Source organism: Pseudoliparis swirei, chromosome 20 (assembly GCF_029220125.1).
Source record: "Pseudoliparis swirei isolate HS2019 ecotype Mariana Trench chromosome 20, NWPU_hadal_v1, whole genome shotgun sequence".
Lineage (NCBI taxonomy): Eukaryota > Metazoa > Chordata > Actinopteri > Perciformes > Liparidae > Pseudoliparis > Pseudoliparis swirei.
Window position 1 is genome coordinate 2,703,739 of NC_079407.1, and position 13,299 is coordinate 2,717,037.

General features: G+C 42.3%; 1 protein-coding gene across 1 annotated transcript; it reads right to left on the reverse strand.

Annotated features, from left to right (window-relative positions):
- Positions 1-1,296: 1,296 nt before the first annotated feature.
- On the reverse strand, positions 1,297-12,884 carry psmd2 (proteasome 26S subunit ubiquitin receptor, non-ATPase 2). The gene is made up of 21 exons (XM_056440966.1): positions 12,724-12,884; positions 11,416-11,472; positions 11,157-11,321; positions 10,682-10,803; positions 9,652-9,876; positions 9,065-9,223; positions 8,815-8,959; positions 8,187-8,247; positions 7,882-8,028; positions 7,683-7,789; positions 6,586-6,713; positions 6,324-6,411; positions 6,078-6,240; positions 5,388-5,489; positions 5,144-5,295; positions 4,976-5,059; positions 4,499-4,667; positions 3,134-3,228; positions 2,912-3,038; positions 2,702-2,820; positions 1,297-2,002 (listed from the first exon to the last, which is right to left on the reverse strand). The coding sequence occupies exons 1-21, from the start codon at positions 12,844-12,846 to the stop codon at positions 1,820-1,822; spliced, it is 2,721 nt and encodes a 906-aa protein (XP_056296941.1). The 5' UTR covers positions 12,847-12,884; the 3' UTR covers positions 1,297-1,819.
- Between the last annotated feature and the right edge of the window lie 415 nt (positions 12,885-13,299).

The window sequence follows — 13,299 nt, forward strand, 5'->3', positions numbered from 1 at the left end:
TATATAATTATATAATTATGTAATTATATATGTATATAGTATAGTTGTTATACTATGTTATGGTATATTTGTACTTTAGTTTATTTACATTACATACATTACATATATATATACTTTGATACATCATGTATTAGAATGATTGTTAAATAATAACTAAGCTTTCAATATATTATATTATGTTAAATATATATATTAGTGTATAATATGTAAGTTATACATGTATACAATTGTATATGTATTCATTATATTTGTTATATGTTATTGTATGTTTATTTGTACTTTAGTTGATATACATTATATACATTACACACGATATACTTTTATTAGAAATATTGTTAAATTATAACTAAGCTACAAATATATTCAATTATGTTTTATATGATTATTATTAAATATAATTAGATATGTATATGATATATTTGTTAATTATATATAAGTTTAATTGTACTTGTTTATATACATTATTTATTTCACACTATATACTATCTAATACATCATGTATTAGAATGAGGTAAATTATAAATAAGATACAAATATAATCTTGTGTTAAATATATATCATATATTATATATGTATACAATATATTTATTATATATGTAATATATTTATATATTTAATATACTAATATTGTTTTCGTATGTTTTAAAAAAGGTACCCAAGGCATTTTATTTTGTAAAACAATATTTTTGTAAAACGAGACATGACAAAACAATAATTAAAAAATATATATATATATATGATTAAAATAAAGTAAATATATATATTTTTTAATGTATTGTCAGAGGATAAATCTGTTATTAGGCTAAAATGTCATTTTAAATCCACAAAGGTCTTTCAGGGTGAACTTGCTGTAACTTATATAATAAACCTGGAATGAGGCCAAAAGTGATCCATCGGTTTAGAATAGCAAATATTTATTAAAAGAAACGACCAAAAAAACACTTGAAGCCCAATTGCAGTCCAGCTTAAGTTTATTATTTAAACTGGTATTTAGTCTTTACTATTTCTCTTACGTTTATAAGCATTTTATCAACTTATTTCAGCTAACAGGTAGCAGCCATCTCAGAAACAGAGAAAACTAATGTCACATGTATCGCTTTGCTCTATAAACATATACCTGTACATGCGTTTTATATATATATATATAATATATGTGCATATTTAACCCATTCTTAACCCCTAGGAGGAGCTGATCTGAACACCTGCTTAATTTCAGTGACGTGTATGCGAGTTTAAATGAAATCTAATATAATAAAGCCGCCACGACGCACTCGAATCAACACAAACGCACGGCCGTCACATTTCCACCACGCGGGTCAGAGTTTTTATTTTTGAATCAAACCTTTTACAGTCCTGTAACAAAAAGAAAACAAACAGAAGCAACAAAAAACAAAAAAAGTCAATGGGATGATGAATATACTTTTCTTTTTTTTAATGCTCCCCAATTACAAAAGATGACGTGGACTCGCTGTTACTCATCCACTGAACCAGTGAACTGTTGCCACTTTGGAAACTGGCCTCAGGTCAGTCAGACAGCTGGTTCAGTGCATGTGGGAGAGACGGGGATCACAATTAGGGGCCATGAGGAAACCATCTATGTAGAGTGGACCCGGTCCCAGTTTAGGCCGCCCCCCCCAGTCCAATTAACCAAGACCCCCTTTCAGGATCGGCCCGCCTCGCTCTTTTCAGCCATGCGGTACGCTACTAAATATAAACTGCCAAGAGCCATGGAGGGCTACCCTTACACACACACTCACTCACTCACTCACGCACACACACACACACTCGCACAAAGAGAGGCCGGTGAGAATGATTCAGTCTAGGTTTCGTAGTTGGGGTTCTTGCGGAGGATGACGAAGCCCTCCAGGATGGGGGTGACGGGCAGGTACTCCTCCGTGGCGAGCTCCGCCCGCTCGCCGTGGGCCAGCAGCACCGGCGTGGTGTGGGTCTGGAAGCCCGTGATGGCCTTGGGTTTTCCCGCCTGGCCGACGACGTCCACCGCCTGGAGATGAGACACACGACACGGTTATCTGGCTTCCACCGGATGCAACATTTTTCATCATATTTATTTAAGTTTTATTTTTCATGGAGAAATCTTCTTCTTTTGATCCCTTTGGCTTGAATTAGATGAAAAGACTCAATCAGGGTTCATACACATGTTTACAATGGAGAACAATGACGAGCACTGACTATTCAACGACTATTCCACGACTATCTAATGACTATTCCACGACTATCCCATGACTATTTCAATGACTTTAAACCAAATTTCCATGACCAGACATTATGAGATATCTCGCTGTCTACACGAGTAAAAACCTGAAACGACAAATGAATGAGACAATGGTTTGATTAAAAGAATAAATATGGATATAAATGTTTATTATTTTAATCAAACTGTAAATTAATGTATGACTATAACAAAGTTTCATGACTTTACCAAAACCTTTGGGATTACATTTTTTTCAAGGACTTTTTCAGGCCCGAAAATAAACCCTAAAAAAATTCCAGGACTTTTCCAGGTTTTCCATGATTGTAGGAAACCTGGATGAATGTAATCCAGCCGGCTCTAGCTACGCATCATTTAACGGACACGCGGCGTCCATCTTCTCAAAGAAATGCCGACTTTAAGAAGTTGGGAAAGCTGAATTTTTGACACAAGATTTATTTTTATTTTTAAATAACGTTTTTGTTTTTTTACCTGTCCGACTCTGACGGACACCGGCAGCGGCCGCAGCTCCTCGTCGAAGGTGACCAGCATACGTGGCTGCATGGCGGCCACCAGCCCGTAGAGAATGTAGTGAGACTTCCCCAAGATGACTGCAATGCACACAGTGAACACCAGGGGGAGAATTAAATATATTCCCACATTAATTAGAGACAACAACGTGGGCGGTGGGAGCGAACTGACTGTTCTTGACGTCGAGGAAGGAGACGAGCACGGTGAGCAGGCCGGCCACGGCCACCTGACTCATCAGCTGCCGGTCGCTGTGGTAGGGGCAGAGCGTCAGCGTACCTTTGCCCAGGTGAGTCAGACCCTGTGGAGGCACACAGTCAACACTCAGACACGTGGATTCCTGGCTGTTTGAAAGAGAGATCCCAGAGCGCCCTCTTGGTGCCGTGGCCTCCCCACCTGAGCCAGTCGGACCATGAAGAGGTTGTTGGGGTCTTTGGCGTGGTACTGGGCCAGCTGCCGCAGCATGGCGGCCAGGCGGGCGTTGTTGGTGCCTGAGGAGAAAAAAGACGAAGAGCCGGTTGAATGTGTGGAGTTGACGCTGGAGGGGAAAGTCGGGAGCAACGCGAGCGTCGTCGGGGGGGAAACGGCAAAATTCAATGAGTAATTACATTTTGTTTTGACCTTGCTTGTACTAACTATTCTTAGTCGGTTTTTCAACCAACTTCCTTTTTAATAGAAAACTTTTTTCCATATTTAAAACTTTTATTGTTTTTTTTTCTTTCAGCTTGGCAAGTCGATCTTATGATGTCATCACCCAAAATTAATTTTATACCATTATATATGAAGTGATTCATCAGATTAAATGAGGTGGACGACCTGAATGCAGGCAAACAGGAGGTAATTACAAAAAAACATCTTGTGAATTTAAGAAATAATTATGATCCATCTTTAAATTCAGACTTTACAATTAATTTCCTTTTGTTTGTTCCAACCATTCTTAGTCTTTTTTTAAACCAACTTCCTTTTTTATAGAACACATCTTTTCCACATTAAAGCTTTTATCGTTTGTTTTATTACAGCTTTGCAAGTCAACCTTATGATGTCATCACCCAAAATTAATTTTATTATAAAAGACCATTTATATGAAGTGATTCATCAGATTAAATGAGGTGGCAAACAGGAGTTAAAGCTGAATATTTCATTAATTACAAAAAAAACTCTTGTGAATTTTAGAAATAATTATGATCCACTAAGTTCAGACTTGACAATTAATTTCCTTAACACTTAGTTTCTTTTTTCACCTAACTTCCATTTTAATAGAACACTTATTTTCACATTTAAAAGCTTTTATTGTTTATTTTTTTTACAGCTTTGCAAGTCGATCATCATTTATGATGTCGTCACCCAAAACGTATTTCTTGAATTCCCTTTAAATGAAGTTAGCTGGCACTAGTCTCCCTTAATGCCAACTAACAGGAGTTAAAACTGACTATTTCATTAGATTAAAAAAAACATGTGAATTTTGGAAAAATAATTACGCTAAATTTGGACTTTCCAACACTCTCCAGTTAATTTAAAATGGACACGTCATTCCACAAATAGGATAAAACTAGTAATATTAGTGTGGCTAAATCTTTCTCTGCAAATTTGCATAAAATAAGCTTCAAACTGAACAAATAGACATGCAAAAAAAATAAAAAGCATCTTGGTTTATAAATTCAGGTGCAAGAGGTTCTGAATGAGGCTCGTCCGTGTCGTTATTATCGTTTCTACCCATTTAGTGTCGTCGGAGCACATTCTGGATTATTCCGCGCGACTCACCGCTGCCCACCATGCCCATGGCGAAGATGGAGTTGTGGGACACCTCGGGGTCGGCGTCGTGGGAGAACTTGCTGAGCGTGTCCAGGATGTTCAACCGGGGGTTGGACACGGAGATGAGGGCCAGGGCGAGGGGCACCGCTCGCCTCAGGGTGGGCTCCCCGTAACGCAGCTGGGGGACGCAGAGCAAACACTTAGGGTCACGGAGGATGCAATGCGGGTCCAGATGATTCAAAGTCAAGACGACTTTCGCCAAAAAGCATTTTCAATAAGAGCAAAAGGGTCATTTGAGAGATGTTCAGGTTATTCGCCGATATCACAGCAATCTGTTCCACCACATCATATCATTTGGGATAATTTCCTCATCTCTCTTTACCCGTGTAACCGTAAGATGATTCATTCTCATGCACATCTTAAAGGAGATATTATAAAAACTAAAAAGCAGAGAGAAGGTGAACGAAATAACTCAAGAGGACTGACCAGATGTCCGAATGTCCGCAGAGCCATCTCGGCGCCGATCTCCTCGCCCATGGCGATGAGCGCGATGCCGAGGACGGCGACGCCCTGGGAGGAGAACACGTCCGTTACGGAACGGCCGAACGGAGGAGAAGCGTGCGACCCGCGTCAGGTGAGGAGTCGGCGGCGTACCTGGTGGGAGCCCATGTCGGCGGCGGTCTCCTTCTTGTCTTTGTCCTTCTTGTCCTTCTTGTCCTCCTTCTCCTCCTTCTCCTTCTCCTTGGCCTCGTAGTGTTCGCTGCAGATGTGGAGGAGCTGCTGCACCTTCAGGACGTTCCCGGAGCCTGGAGGCGGAGGGAGGGAGGGAGGAACCGTTAGAAGCCAGAGGAGCCAATCAATGCAGAGGTGGGAGTGACGGGAGGTCGAGGAGACCGACCTGCGTACGCGCAGATATCCACAAGTGTGTTGGCGAAGCTGCGGAACGGTTCGGGCACGACCTGCAGAGCAGCCAAGGTCGTCTCGATGGCCTCTCCTTTACCTACGAACACACACACACAGAATAGTTAGAGTGGCTGTAAAGGAAACACACACAGCGCAGAGTTCATGCACATTTTGACCTCTACATTTCCATGACCAAACATTTTTGTGAAATCTCGGTGTACAGATGAAAAAGTGATAAAATGTCGTATTTAAACTAACAATGATAATAACAAAGCATTCACTAAATAACCTTAAATGACTAAAATGTATAAGAGACCATAGTTTAGATTAAAATAGCGCTCGTCTTTATTACTGGAGGAAATGCACTCTTCTTCTTCCTCCTCCTCCTCCTCCTCTTCCATCATCCTCCATCTTCTTCCTCCTCCTCCTCCTCCATCTTCTTCCTCAATCTCTATCCTCATCCTCCTCCAGCCTCTTCCTCCTCCATCATCATGTTCTCCTCCTCCTCCTCTTCCAGCTCCTCCTTCTTCTTCTGGTGTAGCATTGAAAGCACCAGGCTACAGCTGCTTTTAGTTGCGCAACACGTGTTGCAGAATGACAATAAATAATCCTTGAACGCATCTGACCTCCTGAACGTCACATATTATTACAATGCCGCCACATGCATCGGTGAAGTGGGCCTCACCCAGGTGGTTGAGGCCCAGGCCCAGAGGCAGCCAGCGGGCATACGTGTCCTTCAGCTCCGTCTCGCTCTTCTCCATGATGGTCTGGACGATGGTGGAGGTCACGTCGCCGTTACAGGAGCCCACTGCGATCATGCCGCACGCCAGCGCGGTCACGCCCACCACCTGAGGATACACACACACACGCTAGGATGCTGCTTAACTGCACAGGTGGGACACACACACACACGAAAAGCACACAGCCGTACCTCCATGCTGGATTTGGAGTCTCCCATGACGGGGAGGAGCAGAGACAGAACGTCTTCTCGGTTGGAGCCGGCGTAGGCCAGGCCCAGTCTGAAACCGAGAAGGACCAGGAGACATTGACGATCGCACTTCAGATGAGACATTCAAGTGCTAACAGCATTGTGGGAAACGCAGCGCACGGATCCTTTCAACCCCAAAAATAAAATTAAAACGTGTATTTTTCCCGCCATGCTTCTGACGGTTCGACTTCTAGAAGCTCCTCACCCAAAGATGGCTCCTATCCTCATGATGTTGCTGTTGTGGAGGACGTAGTCGGAAAGCAGGGCGAGGGCCGGGTCGCATTCGTTCCTCACACCCGAGTTCACGATGCCACAAGCCAGGAGGGCGCCAGACTGAGAGAGAGAGAGGTGTAAGAAAAGTAATAGAAAAATACATCTTAACAGTTGATTAAGAGTATTTTAAATCTCTTGAAGTTGTTAATTGGGCAATATAGAGAAAATCACTGTGAGTATGTATATATATATATTTATTTTTTCCCTCTCAAATACCATGATAGAGAAAATATTGAAGAATTTACTATTGAGGCTTTAACCCTCCTGTCGCCTTCGGGTCAATTTGACCCGATTCAATGTTTAATGTCGGCGTTCTTTCGGGAGTCAACAAACAAACATAAAGTACCTCACACTTAAACTTGGAAAACAATATTAATTCTAATAATTTTCTGGAGATTTTAATAGCTGGGGTCATATTGACCTCAAGGGTAAAATATGTTAGTAAATATAAAGGTAACAGGAGGGTGAAACATTGAATCGGGTCAAATTGACCCGAAGGCAACACAAGGGTTAAGAAAACAAGATTGGTTTTTAAATAATCATCCGTAATGTTGATATAATGACTTCATGTGGGTAAAATCAAATAACAGAACGGCTGGAACCATCAGGCAACTTTAAAACCTGGAAAAGAAAACACCGACGACATATTAAAGAGTAAAAAAATCAAACAGGTGACGCTCCACGAATGACCTTCGCCTGGCCAACGACCTAAACGACCTTTAGTTGCTTTGAAAGACAACAGGACAGGAGGCTGCGTACCATCAGGACCAAGACCCCCCGGGACCCCCCCACTGACTCGAAAACATACAATTTCCGAAGTCACGCACCCTTGCAAATCTTTTCTCCATTATTAAGACACTTAAATAATTGTTTTTTTCCACATACTCTTCATTGAACATATTTTATTGTAGATTTTCACCGGGTCTATTTTAATCGTTACGCATCATTCACCAAGACGGATTCCTTGCGTGTGTAACGCGCTCGGCATTAAAATGGATTATCCGCCGCGGAAACGTTTACGATGTTTACCTTGATGTAGTCCTCGGAGGAGTAGAGATATTTGTCGATCTGGGTCAGACCGCCGTCCACGTCCCACAGCAGGATCATACCCAGGGAGGCTGCGGCGCTCAACATACCTGAGGACATTCAAAAAGAAAAGAAAATCTCCGTCAGCCACTGGAGACGCCTCAGATGAAAATGCATTGCAAATCCACGGAGGTCCATTCACCGTGGTCCTTGTTCTTGTACAGCCATTTGTTGCCGTCGTCCGTGAGCAGCTTGTCCTGACCGAAGGCCGCGTTAACGAAGCCGTTCACGAAGGACGAGGCCAGGTTCATGCGGGCCGAGTCCACCTGGGAGCCGCTGCCCCCGAACCCTGGCGAGCAGAGAACGGTCCGTGAGCGGCCGGCGACTCACAAAACACGGCAGCCATAATCCACATCACATGGATTAGATCTAGACTTATTCAAGCGTCTCCATCAGCAGCAAATACTAAAACACACACACACACACACACTGCAGTACGGGACTCACTGTTGTTTTCCAGGTGTGTTTTGTAGATGTCATCGGGGACTTTAGGTTCCATGATGTCCAACTGGGGAGGACCACAAGAGTGCGTTACTAAGAAGAGTGACATGTCCTTCTAGGAAACCATTATTTATTATTCTTTATTCTTCATGTCGACTGAACCTCATCAATCTGACCTGGAAACTTTCCCAAATACTTAAAATAAAAAATTGACAATAGCAACATTTTCATTAAATGAGAAAATACTCAGTACATTTCCATTGTGGTTATTTCATATATAGAACTATTTATTTATTTAATTACCAGAAAACATGCTAAATTGTGATAAATATATAGAGATATTAAATAACCCATATCCTGCTTGAAGCCCTAGTTAGTGTGCTGGAATAGGAACAATCCTAAAAATGATCAGTGCAGTTTATTTTTCCATCTAAAATACAAAGTATTGCCCATAATCAGCATATCTGATATACAAGTGAGCATTCTACAGCGTGGATACACTCTATTTATATTAAATGTCTTTATTCTGACGGGCTAAAATCTCCTCAACTATCATCTCTCCGTTTGAGACGTAACAAAAAAGGTGGAGTCTCTGTAGTTCTCTCCTTTCATCCGTCTTCGTTCCCCCTCTCACCTCTCTGGCCAGGGCCAGGAAGTTGCTGTTGAGCTGCACGTTGGACATGATCTCCGTCAGGTCCTCGTAGTCCTCCACGTCCTCGTTGAGCTCCAGGAACATGCCGTGGCGCCCCAGCATGTAGGCCATCTGCTTCTGGATGACGCTGCGGGGCAACAGGGGGGAGTTTGTTTTTCCTTTCCAGCTGGATGTCTTCATATGGTTTATCTCATGTGCTCTGGGAGGTGTTTTTTTTAATTATTCTGCTTACATGTCTTTGCAGGAAGTGAAGATGTTCTCCACCATCTCCACATTGTTGAGCATCAGGGCCAGGCGCAGGGCTTCTGGGTAACGGTTGAACTTCCTGAAGATGTTCAGGGAACATCTCAGCAGCGCGGAGTTTTCGGGTTCGGGGACGTAGCTCACACAGCTGGGGGAGCAAGACGGGACAGTTCAGAAGATTGAAAAAGAAGACCTATTAATACATACTAAAACTAGAATGGGCACTCGGTAGAGCGCATACCTTCGCATATCACAAGATTGGGCATTGAATTATGAACATTTTGGCATTAGTTGCATGCCAATTGGATAAAAATTGACCGCGCTTTGGTAAAAATAAGATTTTTGACCTTTTCATGACCTTGACCTTTGACCCGATCGATCCCAAAATCTAATCAAATGGTCCCCGGGTAATAACCAATCATCCCACCAAATTTCATGCGATTCGGTTTAATACTTTTTGAGTTATTCGAGTAACACGCATACAAATAAATAAATAAATACACGGCGATCAAAACATTACCTTCAGCATTTTCAATGCGAAGGTAAATACACATTTCTCAATAAACCTGAACGTACCTCGTGAGGTACAGGCAGACTTTGCTGTAGGCGGTTTCGTCGATGTAGTCCTCCAGCATGTCCAGCCTCTCGATCTCCATCAGCAGGTCGCACGCCTCGTGCTCCGCATTGTGGGCCATGTTGTAGGGCACGATCTCCCTCACCAGCTTCAGCAGCGTCTCCTGCTGCGTCTTGTCGCTCTCCTCCACCTCCTGCCACTCCTTCGCCACCTCGCCGGACAGGTGCCTGCGATGCGACAGAAACACAGAAAGAAGGTTTTCAGGCCAAAGAAATACCCCGCCGCCTCGTCCAGATGTTGCAGAACATCAACCGTGAACTTTATAATGTCTTTAATCTCTTAGAGCAGGGGTGTCGGACTCATTTTCACCGTGGGCCACATCAGCATCACGGCCGCCTCTTAAAGGGCCGGTAGCTGTGTAAACTACTCCTTAACATATTGTTAAATAACTCTCTTTGCATTTGATTATTGTCTATTTGCGTGTAGACATATTGTACGTAAGAAAATGTCCCTAATATGATAACATACAGCCATTTAATTTGAAACCTTCAAAATAAAAGCACAGGATATTTTTCTTACATTGAGAAAAGGTGATCACGTCTTTCAGGTCGTCAGGGGCAGCATAAAATGACATGACGGGCCAGTCTCGGCCCGCGGGCCTTGTGTTTGACACCTGTGTCTTAGAGGGACTATTTATCTCATGCTCCACACACGGTATGTTTTATGGAAATATTGTCCGCAGACAGTTGGAGGAGAAAATAAATTTCTCCGAATAACATCAATGCATGACTATGATCATAAACACAAGTTAAATAGAGCTCAACTTCTGTTAGTTTTCATTGTTCAGTGTAATGCATCATCAGCGTCGCCCACGTAAAAACGTAACAGCTGTAATTCTGTTTGGTAAAACCGGAGCAGCGTAGTCATTATAAATAGAGGAGCGAAGACCCGACAGCGAATCAAATAACGAACATCGAGGAATCTCTTCACTTCCTCCGCTTGTGAAGCGGCGTGAGAGCGTCGTCTTCTTACCTGACATATTCGTGTCCCCAGGAGGCCAGCTCTTCCTGGCAGCCGAGCAGACGGTACTTCAGACACTCTCGCTCGCCGCTCATGGTCATGGCGAGCACCGACAACACGTCGCCGCAGAAACGCTGCAAAATACACAACACAGTTTGAACTCTGATATCTTCGGCCTGAAGACTGGAGCGCCGCAACGCTCAGTCGATAAATCCATTCATCGGCAGTCAGAACATTTGATTTATTTTAGGTTTTTGTGCGTGTTTTGAAACACCTGCCATGTATAGCTTCTACACCACATCTGAATATACACTTATACCAATTAAAATAAATGAACTGTTTTAAGATAGGATTGCCAAACAACGCTCTCTCCGAACACATTTGTGCTCCAAGGAAACGTGGATTACGCTCGTTCTACTTAAAAGTGGGCATAAACAAAAGAGTGTCAGTAGTTTTTTCTGTACCGGCAGCCCAGCAGAGCCCTTACCTTGTTCTCTCCGGCCTCCATGCCCTCAAAGATCTCTTTGAGCTTGCCGTAGTGCGGGCGCAGAAATTTGAGGGGCTTGGGCACCGAGGTCATGGAGGTGGTCGAGGAGCGGATCAGTCGGCGCAGCTCCTCCAGCGCCGGGCGGTGCAGCTCGACGTCCTTCTCCTGTCAACGTGTGGAGAACGCAAGGTTGTTTTTTGTGTTGCCGTGTCCGGGCCTTTACACCCCGACACAAAATACACAACAAAGTAATACTTACAGCCAGTCGCTCCACCATCATCAACAGGTCTTCTTGTAACTGCTTGTCTTCTTCTGACTGCGAGTTAGTAAAGAAAACAACATTACATGACATTTACAGGGATCTTACACATTTTGACCAGTGGATTTCCAGGACTTTTCCATGACTTTAAACCAAATTTCCATGACCAAACTTAAATCTCGGTATAAGCATGAAAAATTTAGCAAATTTGGCGTATACGCCGGCTTATATTTTGAGCGTCTTTCTTTAAAAAACATATTAGCGATTTCAAACTCGGCGTAAATTAAAATGTGATCACACATTTCCATGACTTTTCCCAAACTTTTATGATTTAAGTTTGTTCTATGACTTTTCCAGGTTTTCCATGACCGTACGAACCCTGCATTTAGCCGACGCTTTTATCCAAAGCGACTTACAATAAGTGAATCAACCACGAGTACAAACTCAGAGCAAGAAAAAATACTATAAGTGTCATTCAACATCTGCTAGTAATGAAACTTCAAATAATGAAGAAAAAACTAAACAAATGAGAATGTATTTGTTATAGCTGCTTTTAGCCTCGAAAGAGACAGTGTTGATGACAATGATTATATGTTTACAGACAAGCCTCTGTGTTGTTGTTTAGATCACATGCTGTAAAATAATAGCACCAAAAGGTACCAATCATAATAACTTAACAGATGAATGGGGCCAAGCAATGCATGTCATTTACAGGTAGGATGGAACAACTAGTGTGAGGGACCACTAGTGCTAATTTAAACAGGGAAAGTCGAGCAGGTTCATTTAGAGCTACTGTTATATATACTTTATAAATCACATAGTATTCTTTTATAACACTTGAATGCTATTTGATACATGATGACTGCCACCTTTAAAACCACTCGCCTAATATGCTTCTTATTTTTCTTTCCTTTTCTTTTTAAATGCATCATGACGATAAATGTTGAATATAATAAATAAATACATTTCACAAACCCGGAACAAAGTAATCGGACCAGTCACACTTAGCACCTGCTAATTGACGTGCTAGCTGGCTAGCTTACGGTTAGCTCACGAGCTAGCTTAGGCGAGTTTGATCCGTACCGACTTTTTAAAAAGGCCGTAAAAATGTATTTTAAACCATTTAAAAATGAGCTTGTTTAGTGCACGACATTATCGTTTGATTAATTAACAGTATGTTAAGGACATATATTGAATGACAACGACGTGGGGCCTTCTCAACCCGGGTTGTCAAAGCGGCCGTGACTAAGGTAAAAAATAAAATCTCACACCCCCGTTTGAATGACAGAAATACCCCCCAACAATTACCAGTTCTTCCTCCTCTTTCTTCTCCTTCCCCTTCCCCTTGGACAGCTTTCCCTTCTGCTTCTCCTTCTCCTTCTCATCGGTCTTCTCCGGCTGCTTATTCTCTTTGTTTTTTCCCTCCTCCATAGTTGCGGCTCTGCGAAAACTATCCGCTAGCAAACGGAAACTGAGGATGACTGTTGCGAGCGGACCGCTTCTTCTTCTCCGTCTTCTTTAGGGTAGAAATCGTGTTGTCGGTTTACTTTAGCGCCCCCCGCCTCTTACTGGCGGGGATGGGGAATTGTGTGTACTTCAAGTCCGGTGCAAAACGCGGTAACTTTGAGCGACACCTCCGCGGTTGAATTATAGATTTAAGAAGTTGTTTTGTTTAATGTTTAACAAACTTTTCGAAAGCCGACAGGAAAACTCGTTATTTTATTTTTGTTATTACACTTTCACGTTTTGCTTGATAACTGTTGGGCCATACGGTAATAACGCATTCAACCAATTCAACACGATTAGTATTGATCAATTAATTCTAAATAAATTAAATACATACTGATAATATAATTAGTTATTGAAAAAAACTGGGAGGAAAAT